Source organism: Juglans microcarpa x Juglans regia, chromosome 4S (assembly GCF_004785595.1).
Source record: "Juglans microcarpa x Juglans regia isolate MS1-56 chromosome 4S, Jm3101_v1.0, whole genome shotgun sequence".
Classification (NCBI taxonomy): domain Eukaryota; kingdom Viridiplantae; phylum Streptophyta; class Magnoliopsida; order Fagales; family Juglandaceae; genus Juglans; species Juglans microcarpa x Juglans regia.
In genome coordinates, this window is record NC_054601.1 from 1,140,181 (window position 1) to 1,166,353 (window position 26,173).

Consider the following 26,173-nt stretch of genomic DNA (forward strand, 5'->3'; position numbering starts at 1 on the left):
TTAGAACGTATAGTTTTTGTATATAAAAATTTTATGTGCAGTTACTTTTAGGTATTCTTTTTGAAAAAATAAGGTTTGTTATTAAAAAATAATTTTTTTATATGTCTCATATTTACTTTTTTTTTTCTTTTAAAAAAGTATACAAAAACTACTACAAATATAAAAATATTTGTATTCGTAAAAAAGTGGCTTAGAAAATTAGAAGAAAAATTTTAAAATATATTTATTGATTTTTCTTAGGGCAATTACGGCAATATGGTGTTACTCGTGCTTATATAAGCCGGCACCAACACCACTCTCCGAACCCTATCAGATACTGTTGGAATCAGTAGCACTCTGAGCTATCGTCGAGTTCTCCGCTCTCTCGAAATCTCTTTCCCCCAAAGTTGATTATTTTTCCGCTAACCGTTTTCCTTTGCAGACTTTACAAACCCTAAACCTAGCCATATTTTTTCAACTTATTCACAGCTTCAGAGGTAATTACGATCTTATCCTCCCTAAACCCTAAGCTTTCATTTTCTCCTTAAAACTTCATCTTCAAATCCCTATTTCCTCTTTCAAACTCTCGATTCAATTTAATTCTGAAATACCCTCTCATTTTCCCTTTCCCATCTGATTTCAAGTTTCGGAACCCTAATTACTGATCTCTGTGTTTGTTTATGTAGAATATGGGAGAAACCAGGGAGAACGATGGGTACGAGGAAGAGCTTGTTGACTACGACGACGAAGAAGCCCATGCCCCAACTTCCGCCGTCAAAGTTAACGGCGAAGGCGCCAAGAAGTGAGTAGATTAGTCCTTGGAACTCTCATTTTGATTTTGGATTTTTTTTTTTTTTAAAGTAATAAGAAGTTTTATTAAGACAAGTAAATAGGCATAGCCTAAGTTCACAGGAAGTATACAAGCTGAAACATCCAAATAAAAGCATTTTGATTTCGGTCTATTCCAGTTTTATAGGGAAAACCGGAAACGAATGAACTACTTAGTCTAAATATTTTATTCTTGCATATTACTATGGAGAAGTTTAAAAATGAGTAGCATAAACCAAACTGTTCATTTATACATTGTTGAGTTCTAGTCTAACCACTTACTTGGGCGCTTTTCATGATGAATTGATGATTTTCTCAGCATTTTGCTGGTTCTATGGATTGTACCCGCAAGATTCTCCCATTGTAATTATGTTCCATGTATGTTTATTAATACCATTATTTCGTTCTGTTTGTTTTGTAGGGGCTATGTAGGAATTCACAGTTCAGGATTCAGGGACTTCCTTTTGAAGCCAGAGCTTCTTCGAGCTATTGTGGACTCGGGATTTGAGCATCCTTCTGAAGGCAAACTATTAACTCATTTTCGTACCATTTTTATTTGTGAAGCACCTATAAAAAAACCATTTTTATTTGTGAAGCTATATCATTTGATATCCTTATGTGAAGTTGAAGGAATTTTTTGTAACCAGCCCACAATTATTATTTTTTTTTAGAAATTTGGAATGGTTAGCATTATATCTAAATATGCATAGCTAGTTTTAACCTTTTTTTAGACGTTCTTTACTAATTGCACATTTATAAATCATATCCTTTCTTTGATGTAGAAATATGTTATGTGGTCCTTGCTATTGTCGTTTTACCCCTTGTGAATTTCTTAGGGCCAAATGAAATGCGTACTTTTATGTTTTGGCAAAAATTGTAGCTCACTGGGTCATTTTAATTTGGTGTTCAATAAAGATTGGTTTTGTGTGTATTTTATTGAATCTAAAATGATTACAATTTCTAAAATATAATGGCTTTTGTGCTGTTTAAAAAATTGTAGCCTTTGGAACCTTCTCCTGGATAGCTTTTTTATTTTTTATTAATTTGTTGATGTCATGATATTTTCAGGTAATATTCTATTGTTATAAACTTGATTTCGGAGAACTTATGTGGTCTGGTAATCCTTTGGATTAAAGGATCTGAGGGATTATATTTTACTTACCGATGGTTCCTTCGATCCGATTTTCTTTGGTTCATCAGTGCAACACGAATGTATCCCTCAAGCCATCCTGGGCATGGATGTCATTTGCCAAGCTAAGTCTGGGATGGGGAAAACCGCTGTTTTTGTTCTTTCAACATTGCAGCAGATTGAACCCGTTGCAGGACAAGTTTCTGCAATTGTGCTGTGTCATACAAGGGAGTTAGCCTACCAGGTATTTTCAAGATCTTTCATTGTTACAGTTCCATGGGTGAGTCCTAAGGGCTCTGCCGTGGGGTGGTTCCCCCGACATCAAAAAGATCTTTCATTGTTACAAAGCTCATAATTTTAAATGTGCTTGCCTTACATTGTAAAGCTTTTTGGGTCATTGTGGTCCCTCATTTGTTTGTACGCATTTTTTCTGTAGATTTGTCACGAGTTCGAGAGATTCAGTAAGCACTTACCTGATCTCAAGGTTGCTGTCTTCTATGGTGGTGTCAATATCAAAGTTCACAAGGATTTGCTGAAAAACGAATGCCCCCACATTGTTGTTGGAACGCCCGGAAGAATATTGGCACTGGCAAGAGATAAGGACCTTTCTTTGAAGAATGTGAGGCATTTTATTCTCGATGAATGTGACAAGATGCTTGAATCACTTGGTATGATTGAACCCCCTTCCTTGAATTCTTAACAAACTGTTTAAGTGTCAAGTTTTTGTATAGCTGTAGTCATCATATGCTTTATATGTTCTGCAGACATGAGGAGAGATGTGCAGGAGATTTTCAAGATGACTCCTCATGATAAGCAAGTTATGATGTTCTCTGCAACACTCAGCAAAGAAATCCGCCCAGTTTGCAAGAGATTTATGCAAGAAGTAATGTTCCATGGCCAGTACTACTTGAATTTAGAAGTCTATTTTATGAAAATCTGGTGCTTCCATCACTGTTAGCTTGCAATTGGGGTTGTATTTTCACTATGTATCCAGTCATTTTTTTGGGAGGTTTAGTAGGGTGAAGCTTCTAGTCCGTCCAATAATTGTGCGGGATTGGTGTTTTACTGACCTGAACTTCTGATTTTCCTTCACTTGTTTTACTCCTTTTACTTTCTTACCTTAGGTGTTGGGTGTGTGTTTTTACTTCAAGTTAAGTTATTGAAAGAAGAGAAGGGAGATGGGGAGGGTAGTTGTTCACCTGGGTTGTGCTGTCGACTGTATGATAGATTTCTGTGCTTGATTGGCATGACTTAAAATGTACCTGCGGGGGAGAAGCAGATGGAGCAGGATCTTGATACGGGGGATGTGCATCCATCATTAATTTCGTTCTGGATTCCAATAGCTTGAGGAAAGGCCCTAATATGATTTACTATGCCATTTGTTCCTTTCAGCCAATGGAAATTTATGTCGACGACGAGGCAAAGTTAACCCTTCATGGTCTTGTTCAGGTATTATATCCTTCTGAAATGATTGTTAGTTTTATTTGGTAGTCTCTGTGGGTTTCTCTTACCTATTACAATTTAAATGGCAGCACTACATCAAACTGAGCGAGTCGGAGAAAAACCGCAAGTTGAATGACCTCCTTGATGCATTGGACTTTAATCAAGTTGTTATCTTTGTCAAAAGTGTCAACAGAGCGGCTGAGCTTAACAAGCTACTTAAGGAGTGTAATTTCCCCTCTATATGCATCCATTCTGGCATGTCCCAAGAGGAAAGGTTTGTATTGGAGGCAACTTGTATGCCTGTCTAAATACTTCTGACTTTAATTTATTATTGGTTTTTTTATCAGTTTGATTGTTTATTGTTATCTGTTGTACTGTGTATGTATGCCCATATTTTATACAGCTTATTCTATCATTTTCTGACTTGTATATTTTACTTATCAAAAAAATTATGAGTTGTATATTTGAATTTATTGGTGTTGTGTGTATATGAAGGGATATCATCCTGGAAAAACTATAGATGCAGTGTATATGTTGTATGCTTGTGTCTTGATATTGCATTATATCTCTATTTGGGGAGGAGTTGACTTCTATTATTATATGTTTTTAAAATCCAGCTTTCTTGATTCAGTAATACAAACTACTTTCAATTGTATGTGCATGATTTATAGTACTAAGTTTTGTGTTGCATGGTGTATATGTTTTCTCAAGAAAGGTAGGTGATCATAGTTATTCCACATGATTTAGTTTTTGTGCTTGAAATTGTAATCTTAGGTTATTGTGTAGTTCCATATGCTATTCATTCTGTTTGTCTGACATTGTTTTGGTTGGAAAATTTGTGAATCATTCAAGAGTTCAGCTGGATTGATTTTTTTATTTCAATTTGTTCCAGATACTGCTACCCAATAACGAATAGTTGCACAACACATGTTTTTATTAAAATGTGGGACACTGAAATTATTGTGAATGTTATGCCATTTGCAGGTTGACACGCTACAAGAATTTTAAGGAGGGGCAGTCGAGGATTCTTGTGGCCACAGACTTGGTTGGTAGGGGGATTGATATTGAACGTGTTAACATTGTCATTAATTATGACATGCCAGATTCTGCAGACACTTATCTCCACAGGGTATGTTCTAATTAAATTTTCCTTTGTTTAATATAGGTTTGTGTCATTGTTATTCCTGATGTTTTTGACTGCTAACAGGTTGGTAGAGCTGGTCGGTTCGGAACCAAAGGGCTTGCAATTACATTCGTTTCATCTGCTTCCGATTCGGAGGTTCTCAATAATGTATGGAATTAAGTTTTATTAAAATTTCCTTCCATTGGGTTTTCACTTGGTAAAAAAAATCTCTATCTACCAAAAAATTAGTCCGAGTTAAGGGACCTTTTACCTTCTGTCAGGTTACTTTGTACAATCCTGACAGAAATGCTAATGAGGCATGCCCCTGAAGCAGTGGTTGTCAGTAGGGATATCTCCCTCCCACTGCAGCACTGCAGTGGTATGCCATATGGCAACCACTGTTTTAGTGGCGTCACACTGCAACATTTTGTCAATGTTCTGGATGGGACACTAACAGAAGGACCTCTTTCATCTTTTTAGAGGTCCTTAGCTAATGGTGCCCTTTTTACTTGTAAAAAAGTCCTTAACTTTGATGCCTTTTAAAAGAAAAAAAGTAGTTCATGGACCTTGTTTTTCAAGTTAAAATGTAAGGATCAATATTCGAATATCCCATTTAATTTTAATGTTTTGTTTCTCAATTTATTGGCAGTTTGATTTACTATTTTTTATTTTTTGTTTGGATAATTGCAGGTTCAAATGAGGTTTGAGGTGGATATAAAGGAACTTCCTGAGCAGATTGATACCTCTACATACAGTAAGTTCTCTTGGGTCCATGTGGTAGCGATGCCATCTATCCATCACAATTTGATTAAAATTTATATTATTTATTTGGTTAGGATAAATTGGGACCTATTTGACCATTTGAATTGGATATATTGAAAATTATGTGGTTTGGTTTGTCAAAAGTCTTATAATGTTGTTTTTGAGTTTTCTTGTTTTCTAGATTTGGGGATTGAGATCACCTATAATTTCTGTTCGGATTCCAAGGCCTAGATATGGCGTCATTGATGTGAGGGAGAGAAACTTAGCGAATGGGTTTACAACATTTAGTTGTTCATTCTCTTGGCAACATTAAACAATCAATAAACATTGTATTGCTCATACACTCTTTCTGATCTTAGCCTTATAATTCGGGCAAGAATTTTAGAGGATCCCGATCAATCAATTTTGAAAGTATGGTGCCTGATTACAGTTTTATCTTATTAGTCAAAATCCCACCCTTTGTATAACATTACCTTCCACATGGCTTTCCTGTTCTCTCCAGTTATGGGTTCCCAATTGTTTTCACTAACATCCTTATTTTCTGTGGATGAGTAGATATATTGTGTTCCTTTTTTTTTTATGCTATTTCTAATTTTATGGGGTAGTATTTGCTTCTTAAAAGCTTTTTGATGGGTAAAAGATAATTAGCTTATTTGTTTACATTTGCATGTTGATTGTAGTTGAGCTCTTTATGGCTGTTAGTTCATTTGGTTTCCTGGATTTTGCGTATACTATTTTGCTATGGATCAATACTTAACAATTTTTTTTTTTTTTCTAAATTTGTTGTTTGTAGTGCCATCATAAGTGGGTGGGTCACTTTGGTTCGCATATCCACAACGGCGCATCACTTGGAAAATGTAGGGGGGGCAGAACCATAATGTCGAAACTAATATGAAACAATTGGGGTTTGAGAAATAGCAGTTGCTCAGATCTGGTGTACACTTGGGAAGTTAAAAATGTAGCTTTTATAAAAAAAAAAAAAAAAAAAACTTGTTGCGAGTGGTTCAGCACGCGAGGAATTAGGTTTTATTCTATCAAGACTTTTACCGTGGAGTTGCATTTTGATTTTTGGCATTGATTTTCCGTATTATGTACTAATCAGAGCTTCTTCTTTTTTATTTATTTTTTAATATGTGGAACTTAAAATAAAAGCCTGTCTGTTGTTTTAGGTGGAGGATTCCGGTAGATTATCTGGTCCATACAAATATCATGTCTGCTTTTTAAAGACTGCTCTGTTACTATCAGGTCTACCTGTATGCTTGTTTGACTAATGTCGTTTTTGTTCCGCCTATATAAGTATCATCTACTGGTCAATTAATATATTTAATTAGCAGGCGTAAATTGTAATCAAATATGTGGCATGATCGTTGCTGGGTTCGAGAATAATTTACTCTGTCCATTTTATTGGCCGTATGGGTAAAAACAGCCACTTATTTGCCGGCTGGCCCCTTAAAAAATACGAGTGACAAAAGGCCATTCAAATCTCAAATTCATCTATTGTTTCTCTAAACGTTAAAAGGCTTCAAAAGATCTTTGAATGTTCACTGAAACCTAAATTCCATTATTCGTATGCTTTTGGAAGTTGTAGTTAGATTATGACAAATAAATGCCAGTTGCTGTATTTTTGCCGGATTCCCAAACTATACATATTCGTCAAAGAATGGACTTTGCTTAATGCTGTGTCCATCAGCAAACCATGTTTTTGCTTTTGCGCTTGTTTCTCTGTACGTTTATCATTCAACCTTGTTTAAGCTACCCCGTCGAACCCATGAGTTTCTCCTTCACCTCATTCAATCAAGAAAGTTGCAACACTGGACAGCTTATCTGCATGGGTTCTGTGACTGCAAGCGATGGATACTTGAGTATAACACCGGATCCACAGCAAGGCAAAGGCAATTCAACCTCACAACCTCTACCACTAAACAATGTTGGTCGGGTTCTCTACTCCCACCCTTTGCTTGCCTGGCCGGCCATTATCTCGACCACCTTCACCATAAGGATTTCCGCCTTTTCAAACTCAACGGCCTCCGGTGATGGAATGGCATTTGTGTTCGCACCAGATCATAGTCACTCACCACCTGATAGCTATGGCTCTTATCTTGGACTCCTTAATCGATCACCCCCAGGTAATTTCTACTGCTTTTTAAATGTTTGTCCGTGGGATTTTCCATCAATTAGAGGTGCTTTTTAATGCTGTATGATGTATCCAATAATTGACATTATTTAGCTTTCAAATAAAATGTAGGTGGCGTTGTTCGGCAACTAGCCGTGGAGCTCGACACCTCCATGAATGATTTCGATCCAGACGGAAACCACATTGGAATTGACACAACAAGCATTATACATCCGTTTGCAGCGAAGAGTCTTAACAGCACGGGCATTGACCTCAAAAGTGGAAGAGACATCAAGTGCAAAATTGATTATGATGGTTTGAGTAATATGCTTCTGGTTTCAGTGGGATATTCCGGGAATCCCTTGGTCAATGTTCTCAGCCGTTCAATAGTAATGTCTGACACTGTTCCAAGCTCTGTTTTTGTGGGATTTACGGCATCAACTGGAACTTTCCCGGAAAGTCATCAGGTCATTGATTGGGCATTTACATCAGTGCCATTGTCATTCCCTTCCCTCAACAAAAGCCTTGAAAAATATGACAAAATTAAGACCGTATCCGTCATTGTCGCTCCAATTTTCATGGCTTTGTTGATTATAGTGATTTGCGTCTTTCCATCATTGCTAAGAAAGCTGAAGAAGAGGGTTAAAAAGTTGGAGGATATTGAAAGTCGATCGAGGAATGCTGCAAATCTCCCTAAGATGTATACTTACAAGCAACTTTCAAAGGCTACTCACAACTTCAGCAAGGAAAACCTGTTGGGCAGGGGTGGATTTGGGAGTGTATACAAAGGCACCATCTTCGACCCTCCGAAGACCATAGCTGTGAAGAAGATCTCGGCAACCTCAAAACAAGGTTCGTTCCATGCACTTTCATTTCGTTGTTTCATGATGATGTGATTGTGGGTTTCGTACGGGAAGTGTAGCAAGATCCCAAAGTTTCTGTAATTTTTCTTTCCCTATTGATTCCTAAATTTTTTCATCACCATCTTGTGTTCACTTTTCGTTCATAATAAAAACTTTTCGCTGCAGGTGAAAGGGAGTACATGGCAGAGATATGCACAATAGGGCGTCTTAGGCACAAAAACTTAGTGCAACTCCAAGGCTGGTGCCATAAGCGGGAGCATCTCCTCTTAGTGTACGAATATATGCCGAATGGTAGCCTGGACTGTTTCATCGGAATAGGGTTTCTCGACTGGAAAACGAGGTACAATATATTAACAGGGCTGGCCTCGGCATTACTATACCTGCACGAAGAGTGTGGTAACCCTGTTGTTCATCGAGACGTTAAGCCAAACAATGTGATGTTGGATTCTGATTATAATGCTCATTTAGGTGATTTTGGGCTCGCAAGATTGCTCGAAAACGATGCTTCTGTGACAACTGTGTTAGCAGGAACTCCAGGATATTTGGCCCCAGAAGTAGGCTATACGGGAAAGGCTACCCCAGTATCGGACGTGTATAGCTTTGGCATGGTGGTACTAGAAGTTGTATGTGGGAGAAGATCAAAGGGTATCAGGGGCGAAACTAGTTTAGTGGATTATGTGTGGAATTCATATGGAAAAAACGAGTTGCTCGAGGTTGCTGACAGAATGCTTGAAGGTGAATTTGATGAGGAGGAAGTGAAGAGGACACTGATTTTAGGGCTTGCATGTTTGCACCCAGATTCTATGTTCCGACCTAAGATGAGAAAAGTGGTGCAGATCCTTCTGAACCCAAACGAGCCCCTGATTAAGTTGCCTGAAACTCGACCTACTGGAGTGTATATATCTGTATCTTCTTCTGCTACTGCTTCCACAACCACTAATTTTGGTTCTAAAAGTAGCCGTTCATTGCTTCACTCACCCGTGACATCCCCAAGTGAGATTGAGGTTGATCAGTATGACTAGTTGCTGATTACATCATACATAATGAAATTGACTAGCATGAATCACATATACACACTTGCATTTCTTTCAATTTTTTCTTGACATTCTTTTGCCATTTCGTCCTTGTCTTCTGGGTGTTTTACACACGTATAGAACATAATTATTCACACAGTGGGAAAGATTGAGTCCTGATCTGATTTTTATTTACCCTCAGACCCTTTTTGGATCCAAACTCTAGCAAAATTTATTTATTTAGTCGTTTTATTTTTCATGTAAAAGTAGTGATTGGTGGGTGGTCGTAGTTGGTGACTTTAGAGTCTAGACTTTTTGAACTTGACCAACCCTAAATATAATCCAACCCCGCCTACCACTTCCAGTTGCGAGTGAAAGAGCTTTAAAGTAATTTATTTTTTTCTTCTGTGGAAATGTAATTAGACGGTACCTCCAGGTCGACCAATAGTGCAACAAAAAGGGTAATGAGACGAGGAAGATGATGGTGGCGAGAGAGACAAAAAGGGGGGGGACAGCGTGAGAAAAAGTAGCAATCAAAAGAAAAACTTGAAGGGACTGAGCAAGATTGTGTGGAGTATCTGAAGAAAATAGCTATTTTTTGCGGGAGCCTATTCTAAAAAAGTAGGTGACCAGTTACCTAGGAGGCAGTTGGAACCTGGTACAGCAAGTTTTACCCAAATCTACTTAAAAATTTTCTCACTTGTTTTAATAAGATTTGTTTTGATTATCAATTCATCTCAATTTATTATTATAATTTTTTTAAATTTTAATATAAAATATAATAAATAATTTAATTTTTTTAAATCTTAAAATAATAATAATATTAAAAAATAATATTCTAACAATATTTTACCATCTCAATTCAACTTAATTCAATTTACTTCAACATCTAAACGCAGAAGCCACGCTTTTAGAAAACATTTAGATACAAAAATCTTTTAATTTGTTTAATCTCATTTAATTATTATAATTTTTTAAAATTATTATGTAAAATATAATAAATAATTTAATTTTTTTTAAATCTTAAAATAATAATATATATTTTTTTCATTTTCTTTGCAGTCTCTAGCTTTTTGTGCCTTCCCATCTCAATGCATCTCCCCCTTCCCTCTGTTGAATTTCCCCCGTTCTAAAATAAAGACCGGCCTTTGTTTCGTTCTCCTTATTGAGTTTCTCCATCTTATTTAGGAGAATTTAGACGATTTATCCCAATAATCAATTACCAGAATACACGGATGCTTAAGATAATATTTAGAATAGTGTTATTTAAAAGTTTTTATACCACACAATTTACATCATGTGATTTAATTTATAAGATTTAAATTTTAAAATTAGCACGTGAATGTGCGGTAGAAAGAGCTTCGAATATAATTATTTTGTACTTACTGCCTCGGTGATCCTTGCTCTCCACGTGTTAAAATTACATCATTCACTTTTCATTCTCATTAACCCTTTATCTGTATTAGAAAATTTTCAGTGTAAACATTTTGCATATATTTTGATTATTTTTTATATCAATAATCCAATCAATCTTTGCTTCTTATTAACTTTTATTCTAATATGTTAATATCATGGAATTAGCATAGAAAACAAAGGTAAATTAACTTGACTTAGAAAAAACTTTAACACTGTATTTAGATATAGAAATAGTTTTATTTTATCTCATTATTATAATTTTTTTAAATTATTATATAAAATATAATAAAAATTTTAAAAAATTAAATTTTCAAATAATAATAATAAATAAAAATATTTTATTTAACTTATTTAAAATCATCTTTATCAATCTCACTATTCAAACTTAAAAGGTTTCTGGATCATCAGCGTTTAATGTAAAGCCTGTGCCACCGACATCGTTAACAAAAACAACCAAACACGTGTCGTTCGGTCCCACTCCCATTACTTACTTCTTGGAGCGCGAGATAACCCAAAACTTTACCAGAGTGAGAGGATCATATTACTGGATATTTTTATGATTTTTTTTTTTTTAAATAAACTCTTTACTTTATTGGGCTAATGAAATCGTAATCATCATTTGTAAATTGAACTATTAAGATTTTATAATTAAGCTACTTAAAATAATTAAAAGGATAAAAATCTTCTTAATTTTACTTAAAATTTATGATATTTATTTAGTGTCGAAATATATAGTATTTTGATTGTCATGTTTCTAAAAATGATTAGAAATTATATTTCTAAAAATTAATGCATATATGGTATTAAATATCCATGAAGAGACCCTTTTGGAAAATGAATAATTATTCATGATTTCATTTCAAAATTGCATGTGTATATTTAGCAAAGGAGTCTTGTAAGGGTTTAGTTTTTAACTTTAATGCCCATATGATTAACAAAAATTATTGAGAAAAGACATTTTCGCCTTGGATTAAATAAATAATAATATTACTGAAAAGAATAATTAGGAATAATAATCAATCCGGTGGTTGAAATGGACTGGTTCTCATGGACCAAATAAATAGATTTTTAAATGAGTAATGTTAGGTACAGTTCCTATTTAGATATTGCAATACAAATTTAAGTAATTTTATCTTTAAATTTTTTAAAAATTATAAAAATATTCTTTTTAAAATAATATTTTTTCTCATTTAATAAAGAGTCTGTATATACAGTCTCTAAGTGAAAACTGTAAATAAAATTTCTTGCTTTGAATTTGTCCTAGATATGGATAGCTTAAATTAAGTGATAAAATATTATTTATGGTGGAATATAATATATTACACACCAAACGTCTCTATTATTATGTCTATAATTTTTGTGTTCCATGATTGGATAAACATTTGTTCACGTCGTAACGCTACCCAACTTGCAATTACGTACCTACTACCTAAAAGAATAATACAAAAAAACAGAACAAAACAAATAGAAAATTAATCAATATATATAATTAATTAATATATCATTATGTGTACAAAGTCAAACTCTGTACAACACAAAACAAAGCCACGGATGCTATTAAGTCCGGTTTGGATGCCAATGAGATACTAACTATCTCATTTTTGCTGTATTTCATCTTTAGATAGGATATCAAATTTTATCTCATTTAAGATTTTTGAACCATAACTACAGTAATGCTACAGTAACAATATAGTATCGTTACAAAGTTTCATCTGTCTCTACAGTAACACTAATTACCACATTTTTAATATACAAGCAATTATATAACGTGCAAAGCACGTTTACCCAGAATTTGTCTGATTGAAAATGACGTGTCTAAAAAAATAATATAATGTGTAAAAATAATATATTTTTTTAAAGAAAAATAATTAGTTAATAATTTAATGCACATGAGCAGAAAAATAAATTTTAACAAGTATCACAATAATAACAAAACGTTACAATAATATGAGTAATATGAAAATTAAAAGATTTTAGATATTTTAACAATAGTTTTCTTAGCAAAAGATATGAATTGTGTAGAATTCAACCACAATACTCAATGACCCAATGAGCACTGAAAAAATACAGAATCTTTTATTTCTATATTGCTCTCATATTTTTTCATCATTAAAGTAAGTCTCTTCTATTTTGAAAACTCTAAAAATATTATAATGGTAGAAAATCATTTTATCTAAATGATTTTAGTTAATTAAGAATATTATGAGATTTAAATTATATTAAAAACTCTAATTATTTATATGATTTTACTCTCTTTAAAATATTTAACAAAATTCTATCATTTATTTAATGATAAAAGATTAATATTTTATAAATTAACGTTGAATTTATATTTTAATTATCTATTTTAAATTAGTTTAACCTCTACTGTTGGATCAAGTTTAGAGATTGAAGATGAAGGGTTGAGATTTAAAATCCTAAACCCTAACTTTTTCCCTCATTTTGTAATTTGTGTAGTGATTTTGTGATTTGTATGGTAATTTTGTGATCTTTGTGGTGATTTGGTTATTTTGTGGTGATTTGTGTGATAATTTTGCTGTAAGAATGTAGAGAGGGACATGCACGTAATACTGTTTATTACTGTAGCTGTATTCATTACTGTATCATAGTACTGTTCATCACTATAGTACTATTTGTTATTGTAGCACTGTTCATTACTGTAACATTATTTGTTACTGTTCATATTTATAGCCACTTTAAGTTAAATGAGATGTGACTACGTATTCGAATTTTTTTATTTTATTGTAATATATAATTAGAAAAATATATTTCAATTTTTTATAAAAGCATAGTATAATAAATAGGTCATAATTAGTTCTATAAAAAAAAGTCATAATTATAATAATTTTGTTTAACAAATAAATGGGTTCATATTTAGAAATATTGAAATAATCACGGTCAATTACAAAAAATTATATTTTGAAAAAGTTAAAATATTTATGAGTTTTTAAATTAATAATAGATGTTACTTATTTTAAAATATTAATAATATTTTCCACTCAATAATTAAAATTACTTTTCAATAATTTGTGGGACCCATCATTTTATCAAATATCCAAAAAGTTAAAATTATTTTATCTCATCTCATTTTACTATTCAAACACACTATTTTTTATAAAATATCTTATCTTATTTCACTATCAAAATATATTTTTTTACAGACCATCTCATATCTTATCTTAACTCAAAAAATTTATTATTATTTACAATATCTAATCTTAACTGTGTAACAAAAAGAGACCTAATTATTCACAAACAATTGAAATAAGAGCTCGAAATTCTCTCGGAAATTTAAAAACGTACTGAGATGGAAAGATGTTTTTGAACAACTGATACTGATAGAGATAAAAATGTGCACCATCATTTAAGATTGATTTGTTTGTTACCTTGCTTGAATTTTAAATACCTTGATTTGTTTAATTAAGAAAAAATAGTTAGTAAAAAGCGAAATGTTTAGTCCGTAAAAGGATTTATAAAACTAAAAAAGTTATAAACTTAAGTTTACTGGATACATATATTATATTATAAAATATTTTATTATTATTAAGTTATATTAATTTATAAATATATTAATATCTTTTTTATATACTTGATATAATGTATTCATGCTTGCAAAATCATAGAATTTATCTTTGTTTTATAAATTTTCATTATTGAAAAAAAAAGGTGATAACTTCCCGAGACATTATGAATTGAGAAATGCTTTAATTATAAATAGATTATATAAACATAAATTTACAAATTTATTATGTTAATTAATAAATTTATTTTTTATAAAATTTCTGCTAAGTCAGTTCTCTTCCAAATTTATACGCAAAAAGGGAAATGAAAGCCACATTAGTTATAGAATCTCATACCACAACAGGCTCTTCATCGGCTTCTGGTCTGTGTCTTGCACTATACCTCTTCCGCTTCAGTTTCGGTTTTTTAAACTCCCAGAGTCCCAATCCCCACTCCGCTCCAAACACCCAAGACCCAAATAAGTGAACAACTCTCCGAATCAACCCGCAGCGCGAGCAAGAGTAACTGCGACAATGGGCAGGGGCGGCGCTCTTAGCGACAGCGTCGTCAGGAAGGCGTTTCTGGCCTACGCATACGTCTTGATCTGGATCACCCTGAGCTTCACGGTTATCGTCTACAACAAGTATATCCTCGACAAGAAGATGTACAACTGGCCCTACCCAATCTCCCTCACCATGATCCACATGGCCTTCAGCTCCTCCCTCGCATTCCTCCTCGTCCGCGTCCTCCGCCTCGTCGAGCCTGTCTCCATGTCCCGCGAGCTCTATATCTCCTCCGTCGTCCCCATCGGCGCCCTCTACGCCCTCTCCCTCTGGCTCTCCAACTCCGCCTACATCTACCTCTCCGTCTCCTTCATACAAATGCTCAAGGCTCTCATGCCCGTCGCCGTCTACTCCATCGGCATCCTCTTCAAGAAAGATCCCTTCAAGTCCGACACCATGGTCAACATGGTCTCCATCTCCCTCGGCGTTGCCATCGCCGCCTACGGTGAAGCCAGATTCGACTCCTGGGGCGTCTTTCTCCAATTGGGTGCCGTGGCTTTCGAGGCCACCAGGCTCGTCATGATCCAAATCTTACTCACCTCCAAAGGAATTAGCCTGAACCCCATTACCTCCTTGTACTACGTCGCGCCCTGCTGCTTTGCTTTCCTCTCCCTGCCGTGGATCTTCGTTGAGTACCCGGTGTTGAAGGAGTCCTCTAGCTTCCATTTCGATTTCGTGATCTTCGGGACCAATTCTTTGTGTGCATTCGCCCTGAATCTCGCGGTGTTTTTGCTGGTGGGAAAGACGTCGGCTTTGACCATGAATGTCGCCGGTGTGGTAAAGGACTGGTTGTTGATCGCGTTTTCATGGTCCGTCATTAAGGACACAGTGACACCCATTAATTTGTTTGGGTATTTCGTTGCGTTCTTGGGCGTTGCCTATTACAACCACTCGAAACTGCAGGCTCTGAAGGCGGCGGAGGCGCAGAAGAAGGCTGCGCAGGCCGATGAGGAGTCTGGAAGGTTGTTGGAAGAAAGGGAAGGAGACGGACTGGGAAGGAAGAACGAATCGCAGGATTAGGCTTACTAGGAGTTCTAGCAATTTTTAATTTAAGGAAAAGAAAAATATGGAAATAAGAAGAAAGGAATGAATTTGGGGCTTTTGGTCTGCTAGCTTGGGTTGTCTTCTTTAGCAATGTTTAGGAATTTGAGATTCGATCTAATGCTTAGCGCCATTCCTGTAGCTTAGTTGAGTAAGAATCTCAAATGCTCTCTGTTTTCAGTGTTTTTTTTTTTTTTCCTTTCTGAATTATGTTTGTGTAGGAGCTCGTTCTTATAAATTTTTCAGTGTGCTTATTCATTCATAGTTGTTTATTTTTGCCAGTTGAATTGTTTTTTGATGCGATTACGATTTGGCATCTGCATGCATGTACATCGCAAGAAAGCCCACATTTTAGGCTCTATTGTACAATTCGTCTGATATCATAACATTTATCTGGAAAATTAAGTCTTTGAATGAAAGGGAGAAAAACATCTCTCTGAAATAAGAAAGAATGATCTTGGTACTATAATCTCTCTGAAATTGCAATCTTTAAGGCTTGCCTCTTTTTATTCAGTAATGTGCATGACCTGTTGGTGTGACTTTGCTAACCGGATGAGAGGTAGTTGAATTTGAGATATGCAAGCTCCTGTTCATTGGCAATGGTTAAATCCCAGCACCATGCTATGATCACTCTCGTCCACCTATACCCTAGGTTTCTGACAATCGAGCATTGGCCATTTTGCCATTCTAGATAAGCCTTTGATTTCAGTCATGTTTTATCTCCTAACTTCATGCGTTTTATTCTACCTCTCTGGCTTTTCTCCTCTGCTTGCAGTTACAAAGTTGGAAGTGGTACCAGTAAGAGAACTGGTAAAGGACAAGTTTCCAAGAGACTGGAAACCCGGTTAACTTCTGTCTGCATGTTCTACGCTTTATTCTGCCTTTTCGTGGCTTTTCTCCTTTGCCTTTGTCATAAAGCGGTACTGTTTAGAGATCTAGGCAAGGACGAGTTTCCAAGAGACTGGAAACCCGGTACTTTCTGCATGTTCTGAAGGAAATTGATATACTTTTACAGGGTATCTGTGTACAATTATCATAGTGCTAAACCATGTCAAGCTATGTGCCTTTTTTTTTTTCTGTTTCCCATAAGAATAGAAGACTTCCCTCAGCTTGTTGATTTTCTGATGTTTGAACCAGTGGGTGAAATTCACAGATGAACCCACGTGAAAGTTTGCATTCTTTTATCTTGAACAACCTCAGCGTATCCTTTTTCAGGAAAAAAAAAATGATCCAATCAAATCTAATATGTATGGTTTGGGAAGGCACGTATGCTGACACTACATGGTTTCCAGCAATGACATACCCATCTATGCTTTACGAATCCATGAAAGGAGATACCAATGGCTGTTGATGAATTCAAAGTAGTGCTCTCGACAAGTTGCATCAAGCTATAAGAATGAGAGACAAATGTTTGAAAAATGCTATTTTGTCTATTCTTTTTGTCCTCTTATTTTGATATATTCGTGTATTTTAATTTTTTTTAACTTAATAGTTAAGGAAGTGACTATTAGTGTATTGATATATTTTTTTATATTTTTTAAAAATATTTTAAAAAAATAAAAAAATACGAATAAAAATGAAAAAGAAAATTTTGAATGTAAGATGGAGCGGCGTCAGCGGCAGAGGCTCTTTGAATTAACACTCGTATAAATGTGATTGACAGTACAGCCTTTAACTTACTACAATGTGATGAATGTTGTACGCAGGTTGTCATCATAAGACCTGGTGTATCGACAAACCCATTTTTAATTGGTCTTTTGACACTGAAAAACTGATCTGCAACTCATGAGAATCTAAACAAGTATTATTTTTCACTTAAATTTTTCGTTTTTCTGTAAAATATTTTAAGAATTATACCATACCCAGCCTGCTTGCGTTGCAGCGTGATTGGTGAAAATTTGTTTTTCATTCTTTTATTTGATAAATATTAAATTTACTATAAACTTTACTACAACAATTTTATAAAGAATAATGCTACACATCATCTCAATTTTTATCATCTTATGATGTGTTATTAAATGATTAGAGATTATTTATTATATTTTATTTGTGAACCGATCATCTAATGTCACATCATGGGACGATGAGAGGATGATGAGAAACAATTTTATGAGAGTCAAAGGCTAATAGGCTTGTTTGAATAGGGAAACGATCTTATCTCATCTCATCATTATAACTTTTTTAAATTTTAACACATATAATAAATAATTTAATATTTTCAAATCCTAAAATAATAATAATATTCTAACAATATTTTATTCAATTCATTTAAAATCATCTTATCTCCAATCCAAACGAGTCCCAATAGTTCAAAATGATGTTGCTCCAATACGATGCTGATATTAAATTAAATAATATATATAGATTTATGTGATTCAAAACAAAGATCTAAGAGTATTTTGAGGACACTATGTTGAATGATTTTACACTCATGAAATTATATGTCGTAAAAATTCAGAAAGAGAGGATCTCAAGAGAGTGGAGAGGGGCTTGTAGAAGTCTCTTTTTATTGAGATCTTAGTATTTCTGTGGAGTTATCCCTTTTAACAGTTGAGTCCTTGTATGTTTTATATCAACAAATTTTTTTTTTTTGAATTTTTTTTTTATGTCAATAATATTTTTTTTTATCAAAAATTATAAATTTAATTTAGTTGGTAGATTTTACAAAGACTACCTTGTAAATTGTAATACTTACCTCTAAAATACATTACTCTTGATCATCATCCTTCTTTTATCATCGTGTCACGATCCTAGTCGTCGATAAAATGGGGCAGTCCTAAGTGGAGTGATGAGCAACTGCGTCCGTCGGATTCAACGACGACCTCGTCATGCTCTGATCCTGCGTGATGTTTTCTGTCCACGTCGAAAACCTTCAGTTCTTTCCACTTGGTCGGCTAATACATTGTCCACGTCACTGACCATCTACCCCTCGAGTACACTTTTTTTTCCTTTATATTTTCACCGGCGGCGTTGCTGGGAAACCAAAAGGCGTCAAACTGAAGTTGATTCCGAGCCGGAGTTGCTCCGTCTCCGAAATCATTGGATAACAGAGCGAGACGCTGAACGAATTGAGAAAATGAGAAGAGCCGCTTCGATCGCTTCATCTTTTTTCTCGTTAGAGTTAGCTCCTCGAACCTTGAAGTCTCGCATCAATGCGGTTCGCCCCTACTCTGATCCGTCCTATATATCTTCTCTTCAGCCTTCAGGTCCTCTCTCTCTCTGTGCACACACCCGCCTATGTAGGTATATATGTTTCTGTATATATGTGTATATAATATCATAGTATCAGTATGTTGTAAGGTATGTCCACAGAATCTCATATCATGTCCGTTCGATTTATATCTCATGAAGAAAAATGGAATTATATGTCTTAGCTGGTTTTGAATTTTCTGCTGCATAATTTTTTTTTAATTGTGTCAGGACTTAATTACTCTCTCTCTCTCGGTGAAATTTTCATCTTCACTTCGTCCGTGTCTAATCGAAGTTTTCTGTGATAGAAACTTGAGGCTGAGGGTTGAAATCCTGTCCATATGTTATAAATGCGAACATTACAGCGCCGAGACCTGTTTGGTAACTACAGAATGCGGTCTTATCTGGCCTTAAAAATGAAAATTTGACTGGATAGAGAAGAATGAATAATGTTATGGCACATGGAAATCTGGGTATTTCTGGCGAGAATGAGAGAAATCATTGTAGGCCCCACCCAATTGCACCCTGACTTGGTTGAAATAGTTCATGCGGAGACGCCAAAGGCTTTTTAGATTTTTCCCAACTAGAAGCCCCAGAATTACATATGATGTGTCAAACATAAAAATGTAATTATGGCATGTGGGTTTCCTTGGTAGACTATGTGGAATCTAGCATATCTAACCGTGCCTTATGCATTACAGCAGTCCCTCCCCCCACCCCAATAAGATCGAATAAGAGCTAAAAAAATAAAGGCAAGGAGTTTCTGGTAATTCGTTGATTCAACTTCACCTTCTTGATGCCATCTTCCGGTTCTTACGTATGAAATCTTCTCTTTCAGGACCACTCACACAGTACAGGAATCAAGTTCAACAAGGGAAGCTACAACATGATCCTTACCAGGAAACAGTTGCGTTGGAATTAGAGAAGTTACTTGGGAGGCTGGACCAGTATGAAAAAGACATGGAGGAATATCATGTATGGTTTGGAATTCTGGCATTTTAATACGTTGGACATCTCAGTTGTCTTTGGAAACCATATGCATTTACACTCTGAATAATTCTGCATCTTCCCTTGGGAATTTACAGGTAAACCTGGCTAATTGGGAGAATGGCAGGGAGGATGAGCGTCGAAAACTCTTGATGGAGGAAGCTGAGTTGAAGCAGCAGGGAGGCATGTGGGATTCAGTTAACAAGCATCGAAGTAAATTTGTTGAAAGATGGATGTTCAGGTGAGGCACATTACTTGTGTAAATTCCTATCTTGACATGTTTTTAAGTTTGGACTAATTACTACTTCAGTGATTGCTCTTTGCTATGAACTTCACCTTGCACCTAATTGACCAGGCACGTCAGAATGTCTAATGGGGTGTTTGGTAAAACCATAAACCATACAACTGGGCCAGCCACAATTAGTAGTAGTGGTAGTGGGATATATTGTCTGTGCATTATTAAATGTATGAAGTTATTTTTTGATTCATCTCTGTATTTAAGAACTTTCTCTTGACTCAGGAAAAAAACTGAAAATGTAGAATCGGGAGTGGGGAAATGGGTTTCATATCTCAACCGAGAGAAGAAGCTAGATTCTCTTGTTGGTCGCCGTCCAACTGCTCCTCCTGCCCCAAAAGGACTATATATATATGGCAATGTTGGAAGCGGTATTATGCTAAAAAAATTTATTCATCTTTAGAGTCAATACTTTTCTTTAAAGCCAGTACTTGCCGGCAAAAAATGCTTTTCGTTTCTCATTTGACTGCATCTCCCAATGTATTATTCCATCATTCTTCACTGCAAAATATGTTGCTGTGGATATAAGCCTCTTGCCTTCACAGTCATTTTGAGTTTCTCTGTCCATTTAACTGTTTCAAAGTGGTTCACTGAAAATAATACAATTAACTGAAGTTAATTATTGTGGTTTTTGTAGGGAAGACAATGCTTATGGATATGTTTTATAGTGCAACTGATGGAGTTGTTAAACATCGAAGAAGGTATCACTTTCATGAGGTGAGCTTTTGGTTATGTTTTCACAACACCTGGTCCAAGTATGATGATCATCATTCCTGCATTCTATATGGTCTATTGAAGATTTGGCATCTGACTATGGTATTCTTGAACACACACGGAGTAAGTTATGTTTGATTTGTATTTTTTTATGCTCAGGCTATGCTTAAAATTAATGAACATATGCATAAGATATGGAAGAGCCAGGTGGAGGAAAAGTCTTTGCAGTCTAGCGTTTCTAGTTGGATTATGAATCTTCCATTTGATACAAAAGTTAAGGAATGGTTGGCTGCAGAAGAAAGATACAAGCAAGACATACAGATGAAAAATATTCTCCCTGCTGTAGCAGACAAGTTTCTCATTGACCAGCGATCAGATCAAAGAGGAGCTAGCATTCTTTGCTTTGATGAAATACAGGTTTGGCATTATATAAATTGAGAGAATTTTCTCTTATTGATATCTTGGCATCACTATTTTGAATTTTCTCTACTGTTATACTTCGCTGTTAGTTTAATCTCTTGGGATTGTAAGTCAAAAGGTCTACTGGGCCTTCATTCCGTGTTCAATGGGGAGACAGGCAATTTATTTATACAATTTTGAAGTCCACTTTAATCTTGTGTACATTTGATGATGGTAAACTAGTAAAGGGGGCTTTCTCTTTTTTCCCCGTAAGAGAGTAAACAAAATGCCCATTATTTTGTTGAGTGAAATGCATATGCCCTGCTAGCAATTTTATATGATGCAGTGGATGTTTTTTTTTTTTTTTTAATATATGCTGGAAGGTGGACATTGAACTAGTTATTTTCATTTTTGAACGATCTAGTTGCATCTCTTTTCCACCCAACTTTCCGTATTCAGATTTTAGCAATTTCTTCACATTCTGTTGATATGAGAATACTCACAGGGGCAAGTACATGTTGATAAAGGAACCAGCTCGAGGACTTTTCAGCTCATTATTGACTTAGATTTCTTGCTTTCTATTTCAGACGGTTGATGTATTTGCTATTGTAGCCTTATCTGGAATTATGAGCAGATTGTTGAGCACTGGAACTGTTATTGTGGCCACCAGTAACCGAGCACCAAATGACTTAAATCAGGTGTGGCTCTAACTTGCATCACTGAAAAAGCCGACCTATTTCCTGCCTTTTTTCCTCGGTAATAACATGCATTTATGTTTCTATTTATCTTCACATATCAGTTTCAGCTGTTTCTGTGTTTTCTTGGTTGAGAATTGATGAAGGCATTTTAAGTTCGGAATCTTTTGCTAAGATAGCTTCAAATTATTGTATAGAACTTGCTTGACTGTTGCAGACATCACCTCCTACAGTGTGAAGAGTTTCCGGAGTTTCTTTGTTTGTTTTTCACTCTTTTTTTTACCCTGGAAGGTGTTTAGCCCTAAGTTTATTTCCTTTCAACATTTTATTTTTCATGCAGGATGGTATGCAGAAGGAGATATTCCTTAAATTTTTAGCCAAATTGGAGAAGCATTGTGAGATTGTTCTGATAGGAAGTGAGATTGATTATCGCCGTCTTATAGCACAAAGATCTATTGATGAGGTGAGATATTAGGAGTCTTCGTTATTACTATTTTCTTTTTCTGAGCACAAATATGGAGCCATGACTTGTAATATTCTGGAAGAATGAAAGCAACTAAGAGAGTCTTCGAAGGGAAGCAAGTGAGAAAAATAGATATTTCCTCAACTACACAGAACTCTACAATAAAATTCGCAAAATTTTTGAACTTCTTATCAATGCTTTTTCTTGCATACCATAGGAATAGATTGATGCTTGCAATTCAGGCATATCGAAAAAAATAACTTTGCAATTCTAAATATAGAACTACTTACGAATAGAGCTTGGTTTTGATGTTTCTTGATGAATAAAATTGTGTTGTTAAATTTATCCAAAATCAGAGTCTCTAACAGATTCATCACGAAATTGTTTTTACATTGGTGCTCCAGACTCCAAGTTTTTTTTTTTAATCCACAAGTACTTTTCTTGTTCATTCTTATCTGCCATTTGGACTGTATTTCTCTTTCGATTTCTCATTAAAATACCAAAAAACTCTTACCCATCTTAGCCATCTCTCCCATCTCTCTCGTCAGCAATTGTTGCTTCCGTTTTCATTTCTCATTGGATATATTAGTTGCTAACATTGGCTCTTTTATAGCTGCTCATCTACACAAGTCCATTTGTGAATATGTTGGTTAGCTCTTGTTAATGCACCATTATCATTGTTGTTGTTTTAGTCTCTTGAGATAAATATAAATGATTAAATCTACTTCTTTTCATCAACTTAAACTTTTGGGATAAGTAGTGATTTCACATGGTATCAGAGCAGCTATAAAAGTCCTGAATTCAAACCTTGACTTTACACTTCATCCCATTTAATTAAATATTCCATGTGTTGATCTTACTCATTCAAGGGGAGTCTGGCCTACATGTAAAGGGGAGTGTTCAGATAAATATAAATAATTAAATATACCTCTTCTCATTTGTTTAAGCTTTTGGAATAAGTGGTGATTTCATATAGTCATCATTTTTTTTCATGAATATGTTGCATATGCATCAATAACTCATCATTATATACATTATATACTAGCAACTTATGCCCCGAAAATAAATTTTACATGAACACAATTTGCATATTTGTGTGTGAATGTTTTGTTCTGATGGTTGAAATTTGACTTGCATGAACATGCAGGCTCATTACTTCTGGCCCCTAAATAGCATTGCTGTAAATAAGTTTGAGAAAATATGGTGTGAAGTTACCAACCATTTGGGAGGACAAATTTTGACAGATACTATTCCTGTGATGTTTGGCAGGTACTTGTTAGTCTAGTATTATTACTTGGAAATTTTTTTGTTATGCAGTTTAAAGACATGCATGTTTTTTAGAACACAGAACATTGGAGGTTCCTAAATGCTGTGAGGGAGTGGCAAGGTTCACATTTGAGTATCTCTGTGGTCAGCCGGTATTATTCTTTCCCATGTCTGAGCTCTCTTCAGCTTGAGATTTACGTCTTGACCTTGTTAATTGTCTTCAGGTAGGTGCTGCGGATTATATTGCAGTAGCAGAGAATTATCATACCATCTTCATATCTGACATTCCGAATATGAGCATGCGAATCCGTGACAAGGTACTGTTGGTTCTTGTTAGGGTTATTTGTGTTTCTGTGACATGTTCACCTTAATTGATTTTTAACCAGCCAAAAGTTATTAAAAGAAATCTTTGCTGTAGACACAGAATATTGTTCGCCCGAGGTATATTGTAAGATGGTGAAATTTCCACGCTTCACATATATTTTTTTTCCTCATTTAAAGAACATTGAGTGTACACTTTACAGGCACGGCGGTTTATCACGCTCATTGATGAGTTATACAATCATCACTGCCACCTATTTTGTTTAGCAGCTTCTTCAATTGATGAATTATTTCAAGGTACTGAAGAGGGTACACTTTTTGATTTGGAGAGGTGAGCGTTGTTCTTATTTTAATTGAAGGTTTGATTCATTTTCTTTTCTTTTCTTCTTTCATTCTTTTTTTCCTTGCAAAACGAAATGTGATCCAAATTGGCATGCCATCACTAGGAAAGATTATGTTTCTCAATGGACCATTGAATACTAGAAGAACTATTTCGTTTTCATTGTTTGTAATCCTTATCATTTACAAATGAATTTATAGTGCTTGGCTCAGAAAATAAAATTCTATAGTGCTTGTGTATTTGGTGGTCTGAGGTGTATTATGTCTCTGTGATTCTGAGTTAGTGTACTATGCTTCCAGTTTCCAGTTTGAAACAGAGATAGAAGGCGGGAAACTTCGCAGAGATGTTTTAGCAGAAGGCAATGTGAGCTCAGGAGGTACCCCATCTGGTATTATATCAATGCAATCCGGCCAAGAAGAGATGTTTGCTTTTCGCCGAGCAGTAAGTGGTGCTTCCTCCTCCCATTTAGATCTATCTCTATCTCTATCTCTATCTCTGGTAATTATATATAACATAGGAGCTGCCTGTGTAGGTCTCTCGCTTGATCGAAATGCAGACGCCTTTATATTTGGAGGGAGTCCCTACTCTTCATCCATATTACCGGAGACCACACCAAGAATATGAAAATAACTGCACAAACAGTAGTACCTTTACTTTATAGTCATCAATCTCTGGCCTTCATCATCCGGATCAGTATCTTTATTTCAACTTAGCTAGGCTGGACTTTCCTATTTTGTCATAAACATATATATATAATAATAAAGAAGGAAAACCCTTTCTATCAAAAGAAAGAAAAAAAAAAAAAAAAAAGGAAAGGAAATTAGAATAATGGAAAGGATGGTGTAAGAATAATTGTCTTTGTCATGGCACAAGTGCCCTGTTCTTGGCCCTTGAAGGTATCGTGCATGGATCAGTGAGTCAATCTTTTTGTTCGTTCCTGGGCATCATTCGTTGTTTGTGTCGTTTTCTTGAGCATGCATTACAAGACGTTGTGAAAGAGATGTCATTCGGTCAAAACGTCACAAATAGATGAAGGGATACGGTGGGGTACGTGGAGGCCAACCCACTTAGATTAGTGGACGACTCGCCTTGCCACTTTATAAGTAGTTCATTTTTATTTTTCTAGAATTCCGCCTGCAGTAGTGCTATATTTTACCAGAACTCCCTTTAAGGCTACGTTTGGGTACTAAGAATATCTTAAGTATTCTCACTACTATTCTTTACTTTATTATTACTTGTCACTTATTTTTTTACTATTTATTACTTTTTACTTACTATTTATTATTCTATTATTATTTTTTTATTACTTTTTCATTACCATTCATAAACATTCTCAATACTTTTCAAGTATTCTAACTATCCAAACGTAAGAAGACACGATTGTATTTATAAGTAGTGCATATTTAAATAAATAAATAAAAAAGGTTAAAACCGTGTGGGACATACATGAGCATCAATTTCGATTTTGGTTTAAAATAAGTGATAAGTCATGTAATCGACCAGTACACTATTATGTTTGGACTTCACGGTACAAAAAAAATCCATCTTAGTTTATTTTATATATTTAAATATATATATATATATCAACTTATTTACATTTAAAAATATTTTAATAAGATTTAGAAGATATTATTATTCACAAATCAATTCAGATAATTAGAATCACCTCCTTATTAACTCTTCTTTTTTTTACTCGCTCAAACTAAACCCTAAAATTATGATATGCAGAT

General features: G+C 34.8%; 4 protein-coding genes across 7 annotated transcripts; all 4 read left to right on the plus strand.

Annotated features, from left to right (window-relative positions):
* Positions 1-252: 252 nt before the first annotated feature.
* On the plus strand, positions 253-6,449 carry LOC121263757 (DEAD-box ATP-dependent RNA helicase 15-like). Its single transcript, XM_041166825.1, has 12 exons — positions 253-476; positions 666-781; positions 1,229-1,329; positions 2,008-2,180; positions 2,373-2,604; positions 2,701-2,819; positions 3,329-3,385; positions 3,469-3,653; positions 4,364-4,508; positions 4,587-4,670; positions 5,193-5,256; positions 6,058-6,449. The coding sequence occupies exons 2-12, from the start codon at positions 669-671 to the stop codon at positions 6,066-6,068; spliced, it is 1,284 nt and encodes a 427-aa protein (XP_041022759.1). The 5' UTR covers positions 253-476; positions 666-668; the 3' UTR covers positions 6,069-6,449.
* Positions 6,450-6,584: 135 nt separating this feature from the next.
* LOC121263756 (probable L-type lectin-domain containing receptor kinase S.5) lies at positions 6,585-9,445 on the plus strand. Its single transcript, XM_041166824.1, has 3 exons — positions 6,585-7,390; positions 7,510-8,229; positions 8,406-9,445. The coding sequence occupies exons 1-3, from the start codon at positions 6,961-6,963 to the stop codon at positions 9,260-9,262; spliced, it is 2,007 nt and encodes a 668-aa protein (XP_041022758.1). The 5' UTR covers positions 6,585-6,960; the 3' UTR covers positions 9,263-9,445.
* A 5,046-nt stretch (positions 9,446-14,491) lies between these two features.
* LOC121263758 (probable sugar phosphate/phosphate translocator At5g25400) lies at positions 14,492-16,012 on the plus strand. Its single transcript, XM_041166826.1, has one exon. It carries the CDS (start codon positions 14,704-14,706, stop codon positions 15,751-15,753), a length of 1,050 nt encoding a protein of 349 aa, XP_041022760.1. The 5' UTR covers positions 14,492-14,703; the 3' UTR covers positions 15,754-16,012.
* A 2,535-nt stretch (positions 16,013-18,547) lies between these two features.
* Positions 18,548-25,375, plus strand: LOC121263755 (putative ATPase N2B). 4 transcript variants are annotated; one of them, XM_041166822.1, is made up of 14 exons: positions 18,548-18,980; positions 19,802-19,938; positions 20,049-20,191; positions 20,471-20,616; positions 20,883-20,962; positions 21,119-21,376; positions 21,946-22,056; positions 22,394-22,516; positions 23,664-23,785; positions 23,865-23,934; positions 24,007-24,099; positions 24,307-24,434; positions 24,743-24,884; positions 24,976-25,375. In XM_041166822.1, the coding sequence occupies exons 1-14, from the start codon at positions 18,563-18,565 to the stop codon at positions 25,102-25,104; spliced, it is 2,100 nt and encodes a 699-aa protein (XP_041022756.1). In that variant the 5' UTR covers positions 18,548-18,562; the 3' UTR covers positions 25,105-25,375. The 4 variants fall into 4 exon arrangements, 2 of the variants coding, with proteins under 2 accessions (XP_041022756.1, XP_041022757.1); XM_041166823.1 differs by having other exon boundaries at positions 24,961-25,102; XR_005940334.1 differs by lacking the exon at positions 24,307-24,434 and having other exon boundaries at positions 24,976-25,116.
* Positions 25,376-26,173: the final 798 nt, after the last annotated feature.

Bases quoted from the DNA above. Each gene is read 5' to 3' on its own strand.
- LOC121263757 (XM_041166825.1), top strand. From the start codon at position 669: ATGGGAGAAACCAGGGAGAACGATGGGTACGAGGAAGAGCTTGTTGAC. The intron at 2,820-3,328 runs GTAATGTTCCAT...TGTTCCTTTCAG, and splicing joins GCAAGAGATTTATGCAAGAA to CCAATGGAAATTTATGTCGA. The intron at 3,654-4,363 runs GTTTGTATTGGA...TGCCATTTGCAG, and splicing joins GGCATGTCCCAAGAGGAAAG to GTTGACACGCTACAAGAATT.
- LOC121263756 (XM_041166824.1), top strand. From the start codon at position 6,961: ATGTTTTTGCTTTTGCGCTTGTTTCTCTGTACGTTTATCATTCAACCT. The intron at 7,391-7,509 runs GTAATTTCTACT...AATAAAATGTAG, and splicing joins CCTTAATCGATCACCCCCAG to GTGGCGTTGTTCGGCAACTA. The intron at 8,230-8,405 runs GTTCGTTCCATG...TTTTCGCTGCAG, and splicing joins CTCGGCAACCTCAAAACAAG to GTGAAAGGGAGTACATGGCA.
- LOC121263758 (XM_041166826.1), top strand. From the start codon at position 14,704: ATGGGCAGGGGCGGCGCTCTTAGCGACAGCGTCGTCAGGAAGGCGTTT.
- LOC121263755 (XM_041166822.1), top strand. From the start codon at position 18,563: ATGAGCAACTGCGTCCGTCGGATTCAACGACGACCTCGTCATGCTCTG. The intron at 18,981-19,801 runs GTCCTCTCTCTC...CTTCTCTTTCAG, and splicing joins ATCTTCTCTTCAGCCTTCAG to GACCACTCACACAGTACAGG. The intron at 24,435-24,742 runs GTGAGCGTTGTT...CTATGCTTCCAG, and splicing joins ACACTTTTTGATTTGGAGAG to TTTCCAGTTTGAAACAGAGA.